The sequence below is a fragment of the Salmo salar genome, chromosome ssa07, assembly GCF_905237065.1.
Source record: "Salmo salar chromosome ssa07, Ssal_v3.1, whole genome shotgun sequence".
In the NCBI taxonomy this organism is placed as follows: domain Eukaryota; kingdom Metazoa; phylum Chordata; class Actinopteri; order Salmoniformes; family Salmonidae; genus Salmo; species Salmo salar.
The window spans coordinates 10921101-10943861 of NC_059448.1; the positions used below are offsets into that span (position 1 = coordinate 10921101).

General features: G+C 44.2%; 1 protein-coding gene across 2 annotated transcripts in view; it reads right to left on the bottom strand.

The window, feature by feature from the left end:
• rbpjb (recombination signal binding protein for immunoglobulin kappa J region b) overlaps window positions 1–22761 on the bottom strand; it is an 86421-nt gene that overhangs the window by 29702 nt on the left and 33958 nt on the right. For both annotated transcript variants that reach the window (XR_006770563.1, XM_014206508.2), the window contains exon 2: window positions 9702–9740. Coding sequence is in view for 1 of the 2 variants with exons in the window: in XM_014206508.2 (XP_014061983.1) it covers window positions 9702–9740 (39 nt within the window). In the remaining variant the exon portion in view is untranslated. The remainder of the gene's footprint in view (window positions 1–9701; window positions 9741–22761) is intronic.

The window sequence follows — 22761 nt, forward strand, 5'->3', positions numbered from 1 at the left end:
CAGCCTATATCAATCCACTATCCTCCATAGTAGACGATTTGACCTATTCTATTAGTCAGCTTGTCGAGAAAGAAATAGCCTATTCCAAACAGACTCTTGGACAGGTGTGGGACAATAGATTCCAAATTCATACAATTTTAATGCTGATAAAAACAATTCATTTCTTCACATTATAAGCGCAGCAATGCACACAAGGCAGTAGGCTACATTCAAATGTTCGTTCCATAATGCAATTGGCGGGAAAACAGCGTTGTCCAAAAAGGGTAGTGCACATGAAAACGGTTTCATGGGACAGATGTAATTTAGACATTTTGATCATCTAATAGGCTACTTTGAAGCAAGGTATTCATAATATGTATTAAAACGTTCAGGTTTCAAACAATTAAGTATATGTTTTAAAATGCGCTCGTGCTGTCTGACAGATTTTATCTCAAAGGCTCTGTATCTGGATGCTGTAAGTGTGTGATAAATAACAAATATACTGTACACATGTACCAATTTAAATCCACTAAATTATTCTAATTAAATCTATAGACCAACAGCATGACCAGTCAAACGTACAGTGCAGTCGGAAAGTATTCAGACCCATTGACTTTTTCCACATTTTGTTACGTTGCAGCCGACAGGTAGCCTAGTGGTTAGAGCATTGGACTAGTAACTAAAAGGTTGCAAGATCGAATCCCCCAGCTGACAAGGTACAAATCTGTCGTTCTGCCCCTGAACAAGGCAGTTAACCCACCGTTCCTAGGCCGTCATTGAAAATAAGAATTTGTTCTTAACTGACTCGCCAAGTTAAAAAAAGAATACAATATTTCATATGAATGGCCTAAATGGATCAACTTTCACTTAAATAAATAAAAATCTAAAATTAAATCAATCTACACAGATAATTTTAGCACATTTTGTAAAAAATAAAAAAAACGGAAAAATCTAATTTACATAAGTATTCAGAGCCTTTACTCACCCTTGGCAGTGAGTCTTCCTGCGTATGACGCTACAAGCTCAGCACACCTGTATTTGGGGAGTTTCTCCCATTTTTCTCTGCAGATCCTCTCAGGCTCTGTCAGGTTGGATGGGGAGCGTCGCTGCATAGCTGTTTTCAGGTCTCTCCGGGCTCTGGCTGGGCCACTCAAGGATATTCAGAGACTCGTCCTGAAGCCACTCCTGCGTTGTCTTGGCTGTGTGCTTAGGGTCGTTGTCCTGTTAGAAGGTGAACCTTCGCCCCAGTCTGAGGTCCTGAGGGCTCTGGAGCAGGTTTTAATCAAGGATCTCTCTGTACTTTGCTCTGTTCATCTTTCCCTCGATCCTGACTAGTCTCCCAGTCCCTGCCGCTGAAAAACATCCACACAGCATGATGCTGCCACCACCATGCTTCACCGTAGGTATGGTGCCAGGCTTCCTCCAGATGTTACGCTTGGCATTCAGGCCAAAGAGCTCAATCTTGGTTTCATCAGACCAGAGATTCTTGTTTCTCATGGTTTTAGGGTTCTTTAGGTGACTTTTGGCAAACTCCAAGTGGGCTGTCATGTGGCTTCCGTCTGACCACTCCAACATAAAGGCCTGCATGGCTTGGTTTTTCCTCTGACATGCAATGTAAACTGTGGGACCTTACATAGGCAGGTGTGTGCCTTTCCAAATCATGTCCAATCAATTGAATTTACCACAGGTGGACTCTAATCAAGTTGTAGAAACATCTCAAGGATGATCAATGGAAACAGGATGCACCTGAGCTCAATTTTGAGTCTCATAACAAAGGTTCTGAATACTTATGTAAATTAAAAACTTGTTTTCGGTTTGTCATTATTGTGTGTAGATCCCGTGTCCCGTGTGGCTCAGTTGGTAGAGCATGGTGTTTGCAACGCCAGGGTTGTGGGTTCGATTCCCACGGGGGACCAGTACGTAGAAGAAAAAAAAAAATGTATGAAATGTATGCATTCACTACTGTAAGTCGCTCTGGATAAGAGCGTCTGCTAAATGACTAAAACGTAAAAAAATAAAAATAAATACTATATACATTTAATCCATTTTAGAAGAAGGCTGTGACGTGGAAAAGGGGAATGGGTCTGAATACTTTCCGAATACACCTGTCGGTTGTTTTGCTCTAAAACGCCAAAAGACTTGTCTGAAAGTAGCCAGGTACCAGTTTAAAAAAAGAATGAATAGAAGTAATGTATACATGGAAGTAGTTTGTGCCTAAAAAAAGGGGTTAAATATGTTTTAAAAAATATAATTCCATGATCTCAGATATAGGACAGACACTTTTTTGTTTACTATCTGTTTTTCCATGTATGAATCTGTTATTCAATGCCTTTCTATGGGCTAAGAAACATCCTCTCACTGTCAACTGTGTTTATTTTCAGCAAACTTAACACGTGTAAATATTTCTATGAACATAAGATTCAACAACTGAGACATAAACTGAACAAGTTCCACAGACATATGACTAACCGAAATTGAACAATGTGTCCCTGGACAAAGGGGGGGGGCAGCCCTCACCCTCCGATCCAACAGGTCCCAGACATGCTCAATGGGCTCTTTGCTGGCCATGGCAGAACACTGACATTCCTGTCTTGCAGGAAATCACACACAGAACGAGCAGTATGGCTGGTGGCATTGTCATGCTGGAGGGTCATGTCAGGATGAGCCTGCAGGAAGGGTACCACATGAGGGAGGAGGATGTCTTCCCTGTAACGCACAGCGTTGAGATTGCCTGCAATGACAACAAGCTCAGTCCGATGATGCTGTGACACACCGCCCCAGACCATGACGGACCCTCCACCTCCAAAATCGATCCCGCTCCAGAGTACAGGCCTCAGTGTAACGCTCATTCCTTCGACGATAAACGGAAATCCGACCATCACCACTGGTGAGACAAAACCGCGACTCGTCAGTGAAGAGCACTTTTTGCCAGTCCTGTCTGGTGAGGACCTGCCTTACAACAGGCTTACAAGCCCTCAGTCCAGCCTCTCTTAGCCTATTGCGGACAGTCTGAGCACTGCTGGAGGGATTGTGCGTTCCTGGTGTAACTCGGGCAGTTGTTGTTGTCATCCTGTACCTGTCCCGCAGGTGTGATGTTCGCGTGTACCGATCCTGTGCAGGTGTTGTTACACGTGGTCTGCCACTGCGAGGATTATCAGCTGTCCGTCCTGTCTCCCTGTAGCGCTGTCTTACGCGTCTCACAGTACGGACATTGCAATTTATTGCCCTGGCCAGATCTGTAGTCCTCATGCCTCCTTGCTGCCTAAGGCACGTTCACACAGATGAGCAGGGACCCTGGGCATCTTTCTTTTAGTGTTTTTCCAGAGTCAGTAGAAAGGCCTCTTTAGTATCCTAAGTTTTCATAGCTGTGACCTTAATTGCCTACCGTCTGTAAGCTGTTAGTGTCTTAACGACCGTTCCACAGGTGCATGTTCATTAATTGTTTATGGTTCATTGAACAAGCATGGAAAACAGTGTGTAAACCCTTTACAATGAAGGTCTGTGAAGTTAATTTAATTTTTACAAATTATCTTTGAAAGACAGGGTCCTGAAAAAGGGAAGTACATTTTAGTACGCAGTAAGGCCAAATTCATTGTTTAATCAAATACATTTTTTACATTTATTTCTAACTAAAATTCTAAATCAAATAACAAAATGACCCTTGGTATGACCATCTTAAAACAATGTAAGCTTAGTTAGCAATGTTAGCAATGTAAGCTTAGTTAGCAATGCAAGCAATGTTAGCTTAGTTAGCAATGCATTGCTATGTTAGCTTAGTTAGCAATGCATTGCTATGTTAGCTTAGTTAGCAATGCATTGCTATGTTAGCTTAGTTAGCAATGCATTGCTATGTTAGCTTAGTTAGCAATGCATTGCTATGTTAGCTTAGTTAGCAATGCAAGCAATGTTAGCTTAGTTAGCAATGCAAGCAATGTTAGCTTAGTTAGCAATGCAAGCAATGTTAGCTTAGTTAGCAATGCAAGCAATGTTAGCTTAGTTAGCAATGCAAGCAATGTTAGCTTAGTTAGCAATGCAAGCAATGTTAGCTTAGTTAGCAATGCAAGCAATGTTAGCTTAGTTAGCAATGCAAGCAATGTTAGCTTAGTTAGCAATGCAAGCAATGTTAGCTTAGTTAGCAATGCAAGCAATGTTAGCTTAGTAGAACGCCCATCAGGATCAGACTCTAGGCTAACCAGGCAAAGGGTAGCTAACTAGAATGCTGGTGGTGACTGGTTAGCTACGAGGAAGCAATGCACGGTATGCATAATCGGAGGCGGAGCAGAGCTGAGCCTGTCTGCCCACACTCATCACTTGCTCCCCCACAGCTCACCAGCTGAACAGAACTGCACTTGTCTCGATTTAGTCAACTGAAATGAAAAATCTGTTTTTTCTGGGTCTATTTAGTCAATTCAAATCAAATTAACATACACATATTTAGCAAATGTTATTATGGGTGTAGCAAAAGCTTGTGTTCCTAGCTCCAACAGTGCAGTAGTATCTAACAATTCACAACAATACACACATCTAAAAGTAAAATAATGGAATTAGGACGAGCAATGTCGCAGTGGCATTGACTAAAATACAGTAGAATACAATACAGTATATACATGTGAGATGAGTAAAGCAGTATATAAACATTATTAAAGTGACTAGTGTTCCATTATTAAAGTGGCCAGTGATTCTATGTCTATGTATATGGGGCAGCAGCCTCTAAGGTGCAGGGTTATGTAACCGGCTAGTGATGGCTATTTAACAGTCTGAGGACCTTGAGAAAGAAGCTGTTTTTCCAGTCTCTCGGTCCCAGCTTTGATGCACCTGTACTGACCTCGCCTTCTGGATGATAGCAGGGTGAACAGACCGTGGCTCGGTGGTTGTGGTTCTTGATGATCTTTTTGGCCTTCCTGTGACATGCTCTCAATTGTGCATCTGTAAAAGTTTGTGAGGGTCTAAGGTGCAAAGACAAATTTCTTCAGCCTCCTGAGGTTGAAGAGGCACTGCTGCTCCTTCTTCACCACACTGTCTGTGTGGGTGGACCATTTCAGATTGTCAGTGATGTGTATACCGAGGAACTTGAAGCTTTTCACCTTCTCTACTGTGGTCCTGTCGATGTGGATAGGGGCGTGCTCAATCTGCTGTTTCCTGAAATCCATAATCAGCTCCTTTGTTTTGTTGACATTGAGGGAGAGGTTATTTTCCTGGCACCACTCCGGCAGGGTCCTCTCCTCCTCCCTGTAGGCTGTTTTGTCATTATTGGTAAATCAGGCCTACTACTGTTGTGTCCTCTGCAAACTTGATGATTGAGTTGGAGGCCTGCGTGGCCAAGCAGTCATGGGTATACAGGGAGTACAGGAGGGGGCTGAGCACACACCCTTGTGGGGCCCCAGTGTTGAGGATCAGAGAAGTGGAGGTGTTGTTTCCTACCTTCACCACCAGGGGGCGGCCCGTCAGGAAGTCCAGGACCAAGTTGCACAGGGCGGGGTTCAGACCCAGGGCCCTGGGCTTAATGATAAGCTATGAGTTATAGTCTCATCAATTGACACTTGAAAAATAGGTGTTTGACTAATATTTTTTGATGAAATGAACACTGGTTGAGTAGTTAACCTATTAACTACCCATCGGCCTCTGTCTATGTGGGCCATTTTCAATGAGAACAGTTGAAAGGAGAAGTGAGAACGGCTCATAAAGAGTTGTCAGATTGACCAGGGTACAGCACCCACTCAACTTCCTATATTCACACACACACACCCCCTAACACGGACAGACTAACACGGACAGACTAACACGGACAGACTAACACGGACAGACGCGCTCTAACTTTCTATAATTTTTTTATATGATTTATATAACAGTGTTATGGACACACTGACAAACATGCGCTCACAAACACACACAGAGTAAGAACAAGAGGGGTGGGGTGACACAAGCAAGGCATAAAATTAACTTTTTGGTCCACCAGCCACTGTGGCCACCAGCCACTCAGATTTTTTACCAGCCCAAATTTTTTGCTAAATTTACACCAACAAAAACACAAAAAACAGATGAGCATGCTTTGTAAATGCTTCTAAAACAATAAATGTATTACTATTAAGAAGTGAGTCTTTTAACCAAAATATCACAGTTGAGGCAAAAATGTTCACCTGCCCCTTTAAGTGGTAACGTGGTAACGCGGCTAGTCATGTTTGTACCTGTAAGATAGACAACGCTTCAACTAGTCATCTCTTCCCTAGCAGTTGAAATTCAAACATAGAAAAACAACCTAGCTTGTGAACAAAACAATGGAAATAGCCAAGAAACACAAGGACAGACTCACTTTAGATCAACTTTTATGCCTGTATGCAGCACTTCTAAAAGTGAATCTTTCACTCAGCTCTTCACATGTGCACAGCCCCCAACCAGGCAGTGTTGCAATGCAAGGTGGGATAGATAGTCTATAGGATTTGTAGTTCTTTGACTTTGTGCGATTAATTTAGCAGCTATGAAACAAAATGGCAGAAATACTTTGAAAACAGCTACTGCAGGACCAGTGGTGTAACTTTTACTTTATTTTCTTTAGGAATGTAGTAATCTACATTTTACTCCATACATTTTCCCTAAAGCCCAAAAGTACTTGTTACATTTTAAATGCTTAGCAGGTCAGGAAAAAGGTACAATTCACACACTTATCAAGAGAACATGTGGTCATCCCTACTGACTCTGATCTGGCGGACTCACTAAACACATGCTTCATTTGTAAATTATGTCTGAGTGTTGGAGTGTGCCCCTGGCTATCCGTACATTTTCAAAAGAAGAAAAATGGTGCTATCTGCTTTGCTTAATATAAGGAATTTGAAATTATTGATACTTCTAATTTTGATACTTAAGTATATTTAGAACCAAAAAATGTTTTACTTTTACTCAAGTAGTATTTTACTGGGTCACTTTGACTTTTACCTGAGTAACTTTCTATCAAGGTATCTATACTTTTACTCAATTATGACAATTGGGTACTTTTTCAATTTTTATTCATGAATGTGAGTGAAATACTCACACTGTGGAGCCCTGACCACCCACCAATGTGGCCGGTGAAATAGACCAAACGCACAGCCGACACTACAACAGCCATGCAACAACAAAACAACAAAAGATGACCGGAACACAACACACAAACAAAAGAGACATGCAAGGAGACGCGAGGTACGCAACCACACAAGAGATGCCACAGCACATCAAAAGGAAAACTGAATAGGAGATTGCCGGACAGGAGAATGGAGGACAGATCTATACTACACAAGTCAATACTGGACAGAAAAACTAAACATGCAATGAAAACATGTTGGTAGAGCATGGTGCTTGCAATGCCAGGGTTGTCGGTTCGATTCCCATGGGGGACCAGATGAAAATGTATGCACTCACTAACATTACTTACTGTTAGTCGCTCTGGATAACAGCATCTGCTAAATGACTAAAATGTAAACGTAAAATTATGTTTAAACAAGCCAAGAGTCACATGGACACACCAAGCAAAGGGGACAAGTTAAATGACAACGGAAAGCTACAGGCTAGCGGTGTACAACGGAAAGCTACAGGCTAGCGGTGTACAACGGAAAGCTACAGGCTAGCGGTGTACAACGGAAAGCTACAGGCTAGCGGTGTACAACGGAAAGCTACAGGCTAGCGGTGTACAACGGAAAGCTACAGGCTAGCGGTGTACAACGGAAAGCTACAGGCTAGCGGTGTACAACGGAAAGCTACAGGCTAGCGGTGTACAACGGAAAGCTACAGGCTAGCGGTGTACAACGGAAAGCTACAGGCTAGCGGTGTACAACGGAAAGCTACAGGCTAGCGGTATACAACGGAAAGCTACAGGCTAGCGGTGTACAACGGAAAGCTACAGGCTAGCGGTGTACAACGGAAAGCTACAGGCTAGCGGTGTACAACGGAAAGCTACAGGCTAGTGGTATAGCTTTGTGTGCCACTGGCAGAGAGATTGACAGACAGAGACAAAGGGCAAAGTGGGGGTCAGTAATGATGTGTCTGCGTGTGTGGAGTTAAGCCGGGCTACAGATACGGCACAGCAGACAGCATCTGTCCAGTGTATCTGTCACAGTGTCTAGCTACACCAGAATAGAGTGGAATCACCCAGACCCCCCCCAGCGTCGTCCGGGTTTGCCCGGGGTAGGCCATCATTGTAAATAAAAATCTGTTCTTAACTGACTTGCCTAGTTAAATCAAGGTTAAATCAAATTAAAATACACTTTTTTTTTTTTTTTTTTTTTAAACCTGCAGCTGGCTAGGACAGGGCGGGGCACACACACACACACACACACACAGAGTCAAAAGGTACACATATATACACACACACACACACACAGAGGAAAAAAACACAGTCTTCGAGCCCTATTGGTGAGCGCCCCTTTGGATCACAAAGGGGACATGACACCCGTCCTCAACACAGGACCCTTGGGTTAAATGAAAACATCAACAGTCACGTCAGTCAGCATACCCTCTCCCATTGTCATTAAGGCATAATGGGCTGAGAATTGACTGTCAGAGGAAACTGAAACCCCCCCCCCCCCCCAGTCAACTTAATTTGTGACGTCAGGCACATTCTAGTTCATTAAAATCACATGACAATAAATAAGGCCTACATTCATATAGGCTACAAGTAAGTCTAAAATTGAGTCAGATCTCACAGCATATATTATAGATTTTCATTTTCAGAATGAGTCTCAAGTGTCTCCGAAGTTTCCCCTGAAACATTGGTGACCAGGTTTCTTCTCCAAAGCAACAAAGCCAGCCAGGCAGCATTTCAAGCAGTCTACAGTGTGTTTTGTATCAGCTGAACAGTGGAACAGCCTGGCTGACAGTGGGGCCCTGAAGGACCCTGACTTTTAGCTGCCCCCGTCACTTCCAAACTAAAATCAACAGGGCCACGCTCTGGGGTAACTGCAACACAGACACAGCTGCACACACACCTTTCATAGACAACATCTCTAAACTAACTACAGTGTCTTTCTCCTGATCGTCGGTAACAACAGTCTTCCCTGTGGTTCAGTTGGTAGAGCATGGTGAGCATGGTGTTTGCAACCATGGTGTGTGCAACGCCAGGGTTGTGGGTTCGATTCCCACAGGGGGCCAGTACAAAAAATACATTTTAAAATTTTAAAATGCATGAAATGAAATGTATGCATTCCCTACCGTAAGTCGCTCTGGATAAGAGCATCTGCTAAATGACTAAAATGTCAAATGTAAGTGTTTGGTGAATGGAGAGGGGGAGAGATCAAAAGGCGGAGAGGCCAGGGCCCCCTCCAAAACAACACTTGTGTGTTCCAGAGAATGCTCAATCCATCATTTTCCCCTTATAGTGGCACGCGTACATACACACAGAGATAGATATTAGGTTTTGTTGTGGAATTGTTAGATATTACCTATTAGATATTGCTGCACTGTCGGATCTACAAGCATAGGCATTTCACTACACTCACAATAACATCTAACGTGTCTGTGACCAATAAAATCTGATTTGATAGGCACACACACACACAGAAATATCCTCCTCTCTCTTTCTCCAGGCTGACTGACCAAAGGACCAACAGACCAGTCTCCTGGCCTCATCTCACCCCTAACCATAACAAGCCCTGTTGAACTGTCTGTGAATAAAACAAGCATACTGAAATGTGTGTGTGTGTGTGTGTGTGTGTGTGTGTGTGTGTGTGTGTGTGTGTGTGTGTGTGTACACTCACCTTGTTAGGCGCTGTGGTTGAGGGCGCTCCCCAAACTTCCTGCAGAGAAAGCGAGAGACCAAAACTTGAGTACGCAGCTAAACACACACACACACCAGGTAGGAGATGAGAAAGCACACCTGGTTACAGACACAGAGAGAGAGAGAGACAGAGAGAGAAAGACAGAGACAGGCAGCTGCTGTCCTTGTGGCCTTGGCAGCATGAGACCATGTGACACAGTAGCCAAACACAGACAGGTGGCGAGGACGGACGCTTTAACACAGAGAAAGAGAGAGATGAGGGAGAAGAGAGAGAGGGAGAGAGAAAGAAAGAGGGGGAGAGCGAGAGAGAGTGAAAGGTCGCCGTAGGCAGACAGGCTATGTGCACACTACCCACAAAATGAGGTGGAAACTGAGCTGCACTTCCTAACCTCCTGCCAAATGTATGACCATATTAGAGACACATATTTCCCTCAGATTATACAGATCCAAAGCATTCGAAAACAAATCCAATTTTGATAAACTCCCATATCTACTGGTTGAAATACCACAAGGTGCCATCACAGCAGCAAGATTTGTGACCTGTTACCACAAGAAAAGGGCAGCCGGTGAACAAACACCACTAACTATTTGCACATCGTTACAACACTGTATATAGACATAATGACATTTGAAATATCTTTATTATTTTGGAACTTTTGTGAGGGTAATGTTTACTGTTCATTTTTATTGCACTTTTGTTTATTATCCATTTCCCTTGCTTTGGCAATGTTAACATATGTTTCCCATGCCAATAAAGCCCCTTGAATTGAATTTGAAGTGAGTGAGTGAGTGAGTGAGTGAGTGAGTGAGTGAGTGAGTGAGTGAGTGAGTGAGTGAGTGAGTGAGTGAGTGAGTGAGTGAGTGAGTGAGTGAGTGAGTGAGAGGCTAAACCAGGTGATCTCATCTTAAACTTTGAAACATGAGCCACAAAACATTTGACATAAGTGATCTGTGAAAACAACCTTTAACACGTGATGTTACAGCTATAGTCATACCAGAAAAGAGACCTGTTTATTTTACAACAATGACATCATAGGAATACAACAGTCATTCCTATCCTACCAACACCGCTTTTTCTTCTCAAGCTATTTCTTTTAACACAACACTGCCCCGGGCATCACAACACTGCCCCGGGCATCACAACACTGCCCCGGGCATCACAACACTGCCCCGGGCATCACAACACTGCCCCGGGCATCACAACACTGCCCCGGGCATCACAGGGGGAAACGTATCACAACACTGCCCCGGGCATCACAGGGGGAAACGTATCACAACACTGCCCCGGGCATCACAGGGGGAAACGAATCACAACACTGCCCCGGGCATCACAGGGGGAAACGAATCACAACACTGCCCCGGGCATCACAGGGGGAAACGAATCACAACACTGCCCCGGGCATCACAGGGGGAAACTTGACGTGTTAGCAGTCTAAACCAGGAACCCAAGGATAACTCCTCCCCCCTTCATCCATCTACAGTATCTTCTGTATACGGTAAGGCCCTGCTCTGGGACTGCTCTTAGCATCCTGTAAGGCCCTGCTCTCGGACTGCTCTTAGCATCCTGGATGCTTTAGACACACAATGTTATGCAGAATACAACCTTAGCCCCAATTAGAGGTCGGCCGATTATGATTTTTCAACGCCGATACCAATTATTGGCGGGCCAAAAACTCCGATTAATCGGCCGATTTAATTAAAAAAAAACATTTGTAATCATGACAATTACAACAATACTGAATGAACACTTATTTTAACTTAATATAATTACATCAATAAAATCAATTTAGCCTCAAATAAATAATGAAACATGTTCAATTTGGTTTAAATAATGCAAAAACAAAGTGTTTGGAGAAGAAAGTAAAAGTGCAATTTGTGCCATGTAAAAAAGCTAACGTTTAAGTTCCTTGCTCAGAACATGAGAACATATGAAAGCTGGTGGTTCCTTTTAACATGAGTCGTCAATATTCCCAGGTAAGAAGTTTTAGGTTGTAGTTATTATAGGAATTATAGGACTATTTCTCTCTATACGATTTGTATTTCATATACCTTTGACTATTGGATGTTCTTATAGGCACTTTAGTATTGCCAGTGTAACAGTATTGCCAGTGTAACAGTATAGCTTCCGTCCCTCTCCTCGCTCCTACCTGGGCTTGAACCAGGAACACATCGACAAAAGCCACCCTCGAAGCAGCGTTACCCATGTAGAGCAAGGGGAAACAACTACTCCAAGTCTCAGAGCGAGAGACGTTTGAAACGCTATTAGCGCGTACCCGGCTAACTAGCTAGCCATTTCACATCGGTTACACCAGCCTAATCTTGGGAGTTGACAGGCTTGAAGTCATAAACAGCGCAATGCATTGCGAAGGGCTGCTGGCAAAATGCACGAAAGTGCTATTTTGAATGAACGCTTACGAGCCTGCTGCTGCCTACCATCGCTCAGTCAGACTGCTCTATCAAATCAGACTTAATTATAACATAATAACACACAGAAATACGAGCCTTAGGTCATTAATATGGTCGAATCCGGAAACTATCATCTCGAAAACAAAACGTTATTCCTGTTACCTTGCACAACCTTCAATGTTATGTCATAATGACGTCAAATTCTGGCAAATTAGTTCGCAACGAGCCAGGCGGCCCAAACTGCTGCATATACCCTGACTCTGTTTGCAAGAGAAGTGACACATTTTCCCTAGTTAAAAGAAATTCATGTTAGCAGGCAATATTAACTAAATATGCAGGTTTAAAAATATATACTTGTGTATTGATTTTAAGAAAGGCATTGATGTTTATGGTTGGAGCAACGTGTACCTAAGCGATTATATGCAACGCAGGACAGGCTAGATAAACTAGTATTATCATCAACCATGTGTAGTTAACTAGTGATTACGATTGATTGATTGTTTTTTATAAGATAAGTTTAATGCTAGCTAGCAACTTACCTTGGCTTCTTACTGCATTCGCGTAACAGGCAGGCTCCTCGTGGAGTGCAATGTAAAGCAGGTGGTTAGAGCGTTGGACTAGTTAACCGAAAGGTTGCAAGATTGAATCCCTGAGCTGACAAGGTAAAAATCTGTCGTTCTGCCCCTGAACAAGGGAGTTAACCCACCGTTCCTAGGCCGTCATTGAAAATAAGAATGTGTTCTTAACTGACTTGCCTAGTTAAATAAAGGACAAAAAAAAATTACAATTAAATAAATATTTAAAATAATCTGTCAAATCGGCATCCAAAAATACCGATTTCCGATTGTTATGAAAACTTGAAATCGGCTCTAATTTATCGGCCATTCCAATAAATCGGTCGACCTCTAGCCCCAATGTCAGTATCTGACTCCTACATGCCGAGAGAGATAGATGCCTACAGAGAAAGAGAGACAGAGAGCGAGTCCTAAACAGAGAGTTTTTAAGGAAAACTCAGTAAGCATAGCCTTGCTATTGAGAAAGGCCACCGTAGGCAGACCTGGCTCTCAAGAGAAGACAGGCTATGTACACACTGCCCACAAAATGAGGTGGAAACTGAGCTGCACTTCCTAACCTACTGCCAAATGTATGACCATATTAGAGACACATATTTCCCACAGATCACAAACGCCCACAAAGAATTTGAAAACAAACCCAATTTTGATTAACTTCCATATCTACTGGGTGAAATACCACAGTGTGCCATCACAGCAGCAACATTTGTGACCCGTTACCACAAGAAAAGGGCAGCCGGTGAAGAACAAACAATGGTGTTTGAAGAACAAACACCATTGTCATTACAACACTGTACATAACGACATAGCGAGTTAACTCTCTGAGTGATGCATCAGTTAATGGATTCCAGGCAGCTCTTCTCCTCCTCTACCCTGTCCTCAGGGATGCAAACTGCTGAGGGCACAAAAAGGTGACACTTTCCCTTTTTTGCACTGAAACACTTTAAAAATAAATCCCTGCTAGAGGGAAATGCAGGTTTTAACTAATTAAACAAAGAATATGATCTACATCATCAGCCTCTGTGTGTAAAATAAAAAGTGGTTCATGTGAAGCGAACTCACAACTAAATTATTGTAAGAAAAGCATTCCAATGTTATTTGTTACCTAGACTTTACTGCAAATGACACTCAAGTCGAGAAGAAAAAACAGTAGACCCTCTATAAGAGGAGAGGAGATATTTGAATGTGGAGAGAAAGAGGAAAGGGAGAAGAACGGAAAAAGACAAGTTAAAGCAACCAGAAATAAATAGTTGACTTTCTGGATTATTAAGAAAGCTAAACGTTTAATATGTGTTGGACCAAGTCCATTTCAACCTTATCTTTCTAAAACAGGCAAGTTCCTGCTTTATAGTAGGCTAAAGGCTTGATCAACACCATGGTCAAACTTTGCTGCAATCATCACCACAAACACTTGCCTAAATATCAGCATCATGCTCAGTGTTACAGATACAGGTATCCTGTGTGTGTTTTCTTTCCTTCTGCCCTATTCACAGGTGCTGCCAATCTGTCACCAATCTGAAGACACACCTGCTCCTTTTCCCTTACCCAATCACATCCCCTTTCCCTTGGTTTAAAAGGATCCCAATCAGTTCTCTGGAGATCTCTTGTTTTTACACCTACATGTCATTTTGTCCATTATCCTGTGAGTATTGTTTTGGTGTTTGACTTTGTTTGTTGGTGGGAAAAGGGGGTACCAAGACAAGTCGTCCATGGGCATACACTACCCGTAGGTAAATATTGTCTAAATACACTAGTTAGATCTGGGCGGACCACCCACTGTATTTTTGGTTCGTGAGCTAGCTGTTGTTAAAGCAGAAAGACTAGCTTAAGGGGGGTTTTGAATACTTATTATTTCTTTCCTTGGGTCCAGCTCAGCCCCTTTTCCAGCCCCCTTTACCGTGTGTTTAAAAATAAACCATGAGTGTTTGACGGTAGACTTAAGTTGTCTGTGGTTGTGGTTCTCACTATTCCTTTTCACTTCTATAATTCACATGAGTTATGTTACGCGTCTCGTTTCCATCCCCCCTAGACTGCAGGGCCAAAGGGATTCGTAACACTCAGGCCAGCTACGGTGATAACATTGTAAATATATCTCTCACACACACACACAACTAGATTAAGTCAATATCAGGCAATGAGAGGATATCACTTTCTCATAATAAAGAGCACAGCAGCGGCCTAAGGCACTGCGTCGCAGCCAGCCGCGAGCGGGAGACCCATGAGGTGAAGCACAATTGTCCTTGTCCCATCGTGCTCTAGCGACTCCTGTGGCGGGCCGGGCGCATGCAAGCTGACTTCGGTCGCCAGTTGGACGGTGTTTCCTCCGACACATTGGTGCGGCTGGCTTCCAGGTGCATTGTGTCAAGAAGCAGTGCAGCTTGGTTGGGTCATGTTTTGGAGGACGCATGGCTCTCGACCTTTGCCTCTCCTGTGTCCGTATGGAAGTTGCAGCGATGGGACAAGACTAACTACCAACTGGATATGACAAAACTGGGGAGAAAAGGGGGTTAAAAAATATAACTAAATACTCAAACAAAAATTATCAAGTCATTTATGGAGTGTGAAGTAATCATAAACTTCTCTGGTATAAAACTGGTTTCAAAAACACAAGGAGACATTGGAAAAAGCGAATCTCAAATGGTAGAAGTTTCAGGCTTGTTGCTATCTCTCTGAGGCGTAGCTTAGAGATGGTGTCTCTGGCCATCACAGCACTTAGTGTGAAAACCAAGTTCCAGGAAAATCACAGCTCTTTCTTCACAGCACTATGTACAGACTGCAAACACACAGGGAATATTTATTGGTTTGCTTGATCGCTTATTTGTGTGGGGGATTTTCCGGCGCAATCTTTAAATAGGCCTAGTGAACCACCGCAAGCACCAGCTAAGAAAATGACAGAAAATAACAAGAAAAGGAGGGGAACACACTCAGTGTGTCAGAGGTCCAAAACCAATTTAGATCAGTGAAGAAGAGGTGGAGGTAGACTGTCTGGCAAATCATTTTTAATTTTATATATATTCTTTACACCTTTATTTAACTAGGCAAATCAGTTAAGAACAAATTCTTATTTACAATGACGGCCTAGGAACAGTGGGTTAACTGCCTTGTTCAGGGGCAGAACGACATCTTTACATTGTCAGCTCGGGGATTCGATATAGCAACCTTTTGGTTACTGGCCCAACGCTCTAACCACTAGGCTATAATACCTTCATTTACACTTTTATTCAGAAAGAGGTATGCCTTTCTGTCCTTCAGCCAGCTGGGTTCACTTCCTGGCCTCAGAGGCCCAACAGCACACTGGGATTAAAAATAGCCAGCTGTCAATCAAAACACTTGACGACCCAAAGAGTGCTAGCTAGCGTACGTCGAGACGGACATAAAATGTCTCTTGTTATTTTTCTGTCTGGACGAGTGCAGCAAAACAAGCTAACCCCGGATGGTGGATGCTGAATGGAGGGAGGAAGAGAGGGGGAAGAAAGGAAATGAGAATCAAAAAAAAAAAAAAAGATGTCTGGTCTGTTGGTGACACTTCCACCTCTTCAGAGAGGAGGCCAATAGAGGAAAAGGAAGCTCTGTCCAAAAGGGGATTTCTGTTTCTCTCCCGCCGCTATCACTCTCTCGCTTCCTCCCGCCTCCTCACTGCAACTGGTTCAGTCTGCAGCACTTTGTTTTTGGGAGTTCATTTACACAGAGACAACTTCCCCAGTCAGACAGTGCTTATGTTCTTTAGTCTATATACAGTTAATTAGGACAGGGAAATAAAACACTGAAGTGTTGGAATGTATTCAGCTGGGGACATCGTATTAGTGCATGTGGTCTTTGCTGGGAATCAATGTAACATCCCACAGTAGAACCAAAGGATCCTGACTCGGTGTGTCTGTGGACCTGCCAATACTCCTGGCAAGCAGAGGGTAGCACCACCATAGGTCACTAGGCCTATGCACTTCCATTTTAACACTACTAATCAAGCCAAACGGTAGTTCCATATAAAAATACTCAGGCCTTCATAATAACAGGAAGTCCTGACTCTCTCTTTTCCAACAGGAAGTGAGAGTGAAGTCACCACCGTTTTCTCCGGCCAAAACTCCCACCTGGACCTAGTAAGGATATGAATGAATACTTCTTGCCATCTACTGCACTGGGAAGTGTATGAGCTGTGGACTGTCCACCAAGCAGCCATAGCAGTGCACGAGGTCGCCAGGATAAAGACGATGACAGTCATTTATGTAAAGCGGGTCAATAAGTCACTGTGTGATGACTGGCCTGGCTGTACTTCCCCTACCTCACAGTGCATGGCAGGCTGAATGACATTCTGAAAACCCCCCCCACACACACACACACACACACACACACACACACACGAGAAGGTCAATGCTGGGTTTGGCACAAAAACATCCTCATGCTTTTAGAGGTTCAATAGGAAGCAGACAGACAGTGACAAGATAAGTTAGGGTCCTTGATAAAAACACAACACACATAGAGGCATAGTGCATCAGAGTTAGTAGGAGAGAGTAGAGATGCTGTTACAGAGAAATGTATTAACACACTGCATGGAATCGTACTGCCGGATTCTTCAGAACAACACTTTACCCAAATGAAATAACACCAGTGGTGAGTCATCAACACCAGACATCTAGCTAGGCTAATTTCTGTGACTGTGTGGTAGACTGAAGGGCTCAGAAGAGTCAATGCCTCTCCAAATCCTCACCAAGCTCTGATGACAGTCATGACAGCACCCGCACATCTCTTAGGTAATAATCAGATGTAAAACACACACATTCCTGTTGGTATTATACTGAACACAACATCCTGAGGACTCACACCTGTCACCCTAATGGTCAGGGTGCAGGGTTTTGATTGGTGTCCCCTTTGCTCTGCACCACTGACAACAGACGAGGACTTCATGAAGACCTAACCCCCCCCCCCCCGGAGGTCAAGTCTGTCAGCCAGCCAGGGGGTGCGGTGACTTGAGTGGGGGGGGGGGGATCATTGTCTACCAATTGAATGTGTTGCATGTAAAAGCCCCCTGAAAGCAACATCAAGAGGTTTCCAACAGTCTTCTACATTTAGTGTCAGCGGTAGGGTCACAAATGTTCAATTGAAACCCATTGAAGCCAAATGTCTCAACAGGGAGGCCGGATTTATCACAGTAGTAATTAGGTGAACCTTTAGCTTGAGGAAATGTGTTTGATATTGATAGACGAGAGGTGACACGATGTATTGGTGCCAGACGAGAGGTGACACGACGTATTGGTGCCAGACGAGAGGTGACACGACGTATTGGTGCAAGACGAGAGGTGACAGGACGTATTGGTGCAAGACGAGAGGTGACAGGACGTATTGGTGCAAGACGAGCGATGACACGATGTATTGGTGCTAGACGAGAGGTGACACGATGTATTGGTGGTAGATGAGAGGTGACAAGATGTATTGGTGCTAGACGAGAGGTGACAAGATGTATTGGTGCTAGACAAGAGGTGACATGATGTATTGGTGGTAGATGAGAGATGACAAGATGTATTGGTGGTAGATGAGAGATGACATGATGTATTGGTGGTAGATGAGAGGTGACATGATGTATTGGTGGTAGATGAGAGGTGACATGATGTATTGGTGGTAGATGAGAGGTGACATGATGTATTGGTGGTAGATGAGAGGTGACATGATGTATTGGTGGTAGATGAGAGATGACATGATGTATTGGTGGTAGATGAGAGATGACATGATGTATTGGTGGTAGATGAGAGGTGACATGATGTATTGGTGGTAGATGAGAGATGACATGATGTATTGGTGGTAGATGAGAGGTGACATGATGTATTGGTGGTAGATGAGAGGTGACATGATGTATTGGTGGTAGATGAGGTGACATGATGTATTGGTGGTAGATGAGAGATGACATGATGTATTGGTGGTAGGTTACATGAGGTATGTTAAAAGTGTTCATTGAGTATTGTTGTAATTGTCATTATATATAATATGTATATAAAAAAAAAAAATGTAAATACAAATATATATATTTTTTAATCGCCATCGGCTTTTTTGGTCCTCCAATAATCGGCATCGGCGTTGAAACATAAATCGGTCGACCTCTACTATGTATAGAGCAGCAGTAAGTGAAAGCCACACAGACAGACAGGCAGGCAGACACGACAGGTACACAGGACAGGCAGGCAGACAGGACGGGTAGACAGGACAGGGAGACAAGACAGACAGGACAGGGAGGCAGGCAGACAGGACAGGGAGACAAGACAGACAGGCAAACAGACAGATGGGGAGATGAGTGAGTGAGCATTCGAAAACAAATCCAATTTTGATAAACTCCCGTATCTACTGGTTGAAATACCACAAGGTGCCATCACAGCAGCAAGATTTGTGACCTGTTACCACAAGAAAAGGGCAGCCGGTGAACAAACACCACTAACTATTTGCACATCGTTACAACACTGTATATAGACATAATGACATTTGAAATATCTTTATTATTTTGGATCTTTTGTGAGGGTAATGTTTACTGTTCATTTTTATTGCACTTTTGTTTATTATCCATTTCCCTTGCTTTGGCAATGTTAACATATGTTTCCCATGCCAATAAAGCCCCTTGAATTGAATTTGAAGTGAGTGAGTGAGTGAGTGAGTGAGTGAGTGAGTGAGTGAGTGAGTGAGTGAGTGAGTGAGTGAGTGAGTGAGTGAGTGAGTGAGTACCCAGCCTGCCATTTATACCAGGGTGTTAGACCAGGGGGTGTTAGTTCTGACTGACGGCTGTAAAAGTCTAATGGAACAAACACACAGCAAAGAGACCAAAATACACCTCCTCCTCCATACGCAGGCCACCCACCCTCACACACACACACTCACAAACACACAGCAAAGAGACCAAAATACACCTCCTCCCCCGCCCTTCATATGCAGGCCACCCTCACACACACACACCACACACGTCTGCTACCGCCCACTTTTCCCCCCAATGGTCCTGCATAGACAAACACACAATACACCGAGCACTTCAAAAAGGTCAAGAGTCATAGTGTGATCTAAGGTCAACTCAAGTGTGTGTCTGGGGGAGCAGCTTGTTTATGGCTGAAAATCAAGTTGACTGATTATCATACAATGATATGCATGGCTGACAGCTGGCTGAAAGATGCATCTAACTCACCGACATGTGTGTGTGTGTGTGTGTGTGTGTGTGGCGCACACGTTAGGAAAATGTGGCACCGGACATTAGCACAGCAGCATTTTAGCTTACCAGACATGAGAAATTTACCGGACCAATATGCATTGGGTGTGTAACCTGATTACGGTGTCCACCCACAGTGTTCAGAACCACAGAAATCACATTAACAGAACATGCACGTCCAGTCCTTCTTAGGAAATTCTGATGTGCACTTTGAAGAGGTGAGAATAACTGTCCACATTTTTATTTATTTTTTTATGTGACCTTTATTTAACTAGGCAAGTCAATTAAGAACATATTCTTATTTACAATGACGGCCTAGGAACAGTGGGTTAACTGCCTTGTTCAGGGGCAGAACGACAGATTTTTACCTTGTCAGCTCGGGGATTTGATCCAGCAACCTTACGGTTACTAGTCAAACGCTCTAACCACTAGGTTACCTGCCGCCTCATTTACTTTTTCCCTCAGCCAACAAGACGAGTACCGAACATCAACATAACTAGCCTATATCAAATCTACTATCCTCCATAGTAGACGATTTGACCTATTCTATTGGTCAGCTTGTTGAGAAAGAAACGGCCTATTAAAAACAGATTCTGGGACAGTTATGGAATGATAGATCCCAAATGAATACAACCAGGCTACATAAAGTGAGACTTTGTCCTCTTGTTTCTTGGCTATTTACATTGTTTTGTTCATAAGCTTGGTTGTTTTTCATCGTTAGTTTGAGTCTGCTGCTTCAACTGATCGCGGAGAGGCGCCCCACTCAGGTCCCAGCGGAGAGGCGCCCCACTCAGGTCCCAGCGGAGAGGCGCCCCACTCAGGTCCCAGCGGAGAGGCGCCCCACTCAGGTCCCAGCGGAGAGGCGCCCCACTCAGGTCCCAGCGGAGAGGCGCCCCACTCAGGTCCCAGCGGAGAGGCGCCCCACTCAGGTCCCAGCGGAGAGGCGCCCCACTCAGGTCCCAGCGGAGAGGCGCCCCACTCAGGTCCCAGCGGAGAGGCGCCCCACTCAGGTCCCAGCGGAGAGGCGCCCCACTCAGGTCCCAGCGGAGAGGCGCCCCACTCAGGTCCCAGCGGAGAGGCGCCCCACTCAGGTCCCAGCGGAGAGGCGCCCCACTCAGGTCCCAGCGGAGAGGCGCCCCACTCAGGTCCCAGCGGAGAGGCGCCCTAGTCAGATCCCTTTGCTTAGGGTGCGTTCGTAAATTCACTTTGGCTATCTACTCCGATTTCAGAGCACTCTTGTCTGAGTGTGCAGAATAGCTGATGAATTTAGGAACGCTCGTTGGGGCCTGGAGGGGTTGTGCAGGGGAGAACAACACTTAGGGGGATTAGAGCTGTTTGATTTCAATACCTGAGGGCTGACAGGCTCTCTCTCTCCCTCCACAACCCTGTAATTACCCAACCTCTCACTCATACCTTTGTGTAGGCATGGGTGGTAGGAGAAATCCACAGCTAGAGATATGAACTGTGGTGAGAGAAGGCTTATGGACTTCTAATGAAGGGTTTTCCTTATGATCGTGATTATTTAAAACTCTAAGTTGTTGGTAAGTCACTCTGGATAACAATCCCTCAATGTGAGTGTCTTGAGGACATGCACAAGCATTAGTGAGGGAGAGAAGGAAAACCTGGGCGTGTTAGTGACTGGTTTGGAGACAGTGGGAGGGAGAGAGTAGAGATGTAGAAGAAGCTGCCAGCACTGGCTACATTTATTCCCTAATGACAAATACCAGCATCATCATGTCACGCTGAATTTAAACCCCCACACACAGAACCCATAATCAACACCTAGGTGACAGTGTGTGGTCTGAGGCACTATGTATGAACTCATCTTTCAAACAACCATTTCATAACTGAGAAAACAGTGTGTGTGTGTGTGTGTGTGTGTGTGTGTGTGTGAGTGAATGCGAGCGAGTGTGTACAGCCCCTCTCACTCGGAGCTTGGCATCATTGTGAGCATGTGGCACCCAGCAATGCCAAGCATCACATCAGTGCCTGGGGTGTGAGCTCAGGGAAGACTGAATACAAACACTCACAACCTTCCCTGTTAGCCACCATACCTAAGAAAATGAGGATTAAAGAATACCGCAGGGGAGAGAGACTGGAGGAGAGGATAGAGAGAGAGAGAGAGAGACATGGAGAGGATAGAGAGAGAGACATGGAGAGAGACTGGAGGAGAGGATAGAGAGAGAGAGACTGGAGGAGAGGATAGAGAGAGAGAGACTGGAGGAGAGGATAGAGAGAGAGAGACTGGAGGAGAGGATAGAGAGAGAGAGACTGGAGGAGAGGATAGAGAGAGAGAGACTGGAGGAGAGGATAGAGAGAGAGAGAGACTGGAGGAGAGGATAGAGAGAGAGAGAGACTGGAGGAGAGGATAGAGAGAGAGAGACTGGAGGAGAGGATAGAGAGAGAGAGACTGGAGGAGAGGATAGAGAGAGAGAGACAGGAGGAGAGGATAGAGAGAGAGACTGGAGGAGAGGAGAGAGAGAGAGAGAGAGACATGGAGAGAGACAGGAGGAGAGGATAGAGAGAGAGACATGGAGAGAGACAGGAGGAGAGGATAGAGAGAGAGACATGGAGAGAGACAGGGGGAGAGGATAGAGAGAGAGACATGGAGAGAGACTGGAGGAGAGGATGAAAGAGACAAAAATATAAGGCTGGTGTGCTTAGGGTACAAATACCCTGAAGCACTATAGAAATAAACTGTATTTTAATTGATTAAAAATACATTTCCTGGTTGACTGACTGACTGGTAGATAGAGGATAAGGGAGATTGATTATCAGGCTTGTCTGCTCTAGGAAACTTTCCCCTTTTCCTTGAAAGAGGCAGAGTAGGAGAGTTAAACTTGGAACTCACTGACTGACTGGGTCCAGATGGCTGGTGGCTTCTCTGG